This window comes from Nematolebias whitei, chromosome 17, assembly GCF_014905685.2.
Source record: "Nematolebias whitei isolate Nwh7 chromosome 17, NemWhi1, whole genome shotgun sequence".
Taxonomy (NCBI): domain Eukaryota; kingdom Metazoa; phylum Chordata; class Actinopteri; order Cyprinodontiformes; family Rivulidae; genus Nematolebias; species Nematolebias whitei.
Window position 1 is genome coordinate 34179337 of NC_056514.1, and position 2294 is coordinate 34181630.

Genomic DNA, 2294 nt, shown 5'->3' on the forward strand with positions numbered 1-2294 from the left:
TAATGCCTCTTGTTTTGAGATTCTGATTCCACAGGTGCTGGTGGTGTCTGGTTGTCAGGACTGTGGTACTGGTGGCAGTCCAGTCTGGGACTGAACTCTGTCCTCAAATACGACAGTACTCACCACCACAGAGTGGGTTTGTCACAGACACAACCACAGTGGCTGGCAACAAAACTGGTTCGAGAACGGGCCGTCCTCCCACACCAGCATGACCAAGATGGTGGGAATAAACAGGACGTACCAGGCTGTTGTGGCTGTGTATGGTTCTTCCACATGCATGTTACACTGCCTATATGTCTTGTTTCTCCAGGGTTCAATCATTTAATCCAATAAACAAGACAAAACAAGAAGAAGCCGTTTGGCAGGGAAGATTTGGCACGTTTTCATGGCACGCTACTCAGTCCAAACAATGCATTTCCCAGGGGTTCCCAAACTTTTCCATGTCATGGCCCCCTCAAACAGCATTAGGTTCTGGCCGAGGCCCCCCCCAACACACAAACAATACTACAAAATATGTAAAGAAACATCAAGCTTTAACTTTTATTCACTATATTCTATTAATGACTAGAGCTACTGGGCATAAACATGTTATTAACTAACATGTTTTAAACACTATTATATTCCCAATGCAGACATGTTCCTGTTTCTAGTTTTCTACACCGCCGTATAATCGAGCTGTTTTTCGCTACTTTTTCCTTTTGACTGTCTTTTTGGTTGCCATTTTATTTTAACTTGTAAAAAAATAACAAAGAATAATTGTATGCCTCTTTTATGAATATGATTGTCTATTGTTGTTATCCCTCTTTGTTAAGAAAAAAAAAAACCAGGTCTCTCTTGTAAATGGGATTAACCTGTCTAAATAAATGTTGAATAAATAATAATAATAAAAAAAACTTTAACAAACAGTTGACCAGGAGAACAAAACTACAGAAATCTAACTTCTCTCAAACATGTTTATCTGGAAATGACAGATACAGATTTTCCTATTGTGCAATTATTATTATTATTACTATTTTTTCATTTCTGCTTCTTTAATACATTTAAGAAATAAATATTCCAAGAAGAAGAAATGTCCTAATTTTTAGGCAAAATTTATGTTAGGTCAATCCAATCCAACAGACTCCTACTGGTTTTGATGGTTTATAGTTTATAAAGTGAGGGGAAATGATTTTTTCTGCACTTGATTTATGTAAATGAGGTGAATCCCTGGTAGCTCTGTGTATTTATCAGCTCTTCTTCAGCAGGGGGCTTAACTTCAGCAGATTAGGGCAGAATTACACAATCCGACAGTAAACAATCTGACAGATTACCCACTGAATGCACAGATTTCACCACATCCCAGTGGTCGTGGGAGCTCCCGCTGATCTCGCTCCAGTTCTCCGCCTCCTTCTTGCTCTCCTTCCCGGTCGGGACGTGTCCGTTCCGCCGCTCCGGTTCTCCGCCGACCCCCTTGCTGGGTCCCAAGTAGCGCCGCGCGCTCGCGAAGTCCGCCGCGGGCGACGCGCCGCCGAGCAGCGACGTCGCCACCACGACGGCGAGCAGCGTGACAATGATGGCGGACAGTATAAAAGTTGCGTCCATCTTGTTTCGGGTCGTTTCGTCGCTGGTCCTGCTGCTCGAGCCGCCTCGTTTACTCAGCCATCCCTCGGATAATCCCCACACATCAGCGCTAAACGGTCATTGCGTTTAGGCGATCTGCTGTCTGCTCGTGACGTCACTTCCTGCGGACACGCCCCCTCCTACAGTCTACCTGCTCGGACTGGGCAGGTGGGCAGGCATGACTCACGAGGCGCTGCCACGTGCTCGGCTCCACGTCCCCCGCCGTGTCTGCAGATAATCTCATGAGCAGGACGAACCGGAGGATCCAAATGGTTTCTGACAGAACCCGTGTACCGGAGGCGAGCCAGAACACCGGGTTTAACGTCAGCTGAGGGACAAATGTCCTCAACTCCACCCACAGGCTTGGTGTTTTTTTGACCCCAGGGCAGCAGGGGGGACATTTTGGCTCTTTGTGGGTCTCTTTTCAGTAGATCTTCTTTGGATGTTCCCTCCATCTCACGCCAACTACCTCCAGATCTTCTGTCTTTTCCTTGTCAGCTGCATTTCCAACGTCCTGCTGTCCCTCCTCTGGACATGTCCAACCTTTACAATCAAAAGAGCCATTGTCACGTCTTCGTTCACTGAATTAGATGTGTCCAGAGCCGCAACCTGCTACAACTGTGGTCATCAACTGGTGGCCCATGGGCTACTTTCAGTTTGTGGAGGAGACTGGTGACATTTTAAAGCTAAAAATA

The 2294-nt window shown here is 46.0% G+C and overlaps 1 protein-coding gene across 2 annotated transcripts in view; it reads right to left on the reverse strand.

Moving 5' to 3' along the window:
* The window catches only part of LOC119424056 (matrix-remodeling-associated protein 7), a 9600-nt gene extending 7890 nt beyond the window's left edge, over nt 1-1710 (reverse strand). For both annotated transcript variants that reach the window (XM_037691522.1, XM_037691521.1), the window contains exon 1: nt 1315-1710. In XM_037691522.1, the coding sequence (XP_037547450.1) occupies nt 1315-1581 (267 nt within the window). In that variant the 5' untranslated portion in view covers nt 1582-1710. The remainder of the gene's footprint in view (nt 1-1314) is intronic.
* Between the last annotated feature and the right edge of the window lie 584 nt (nt 1711-2294).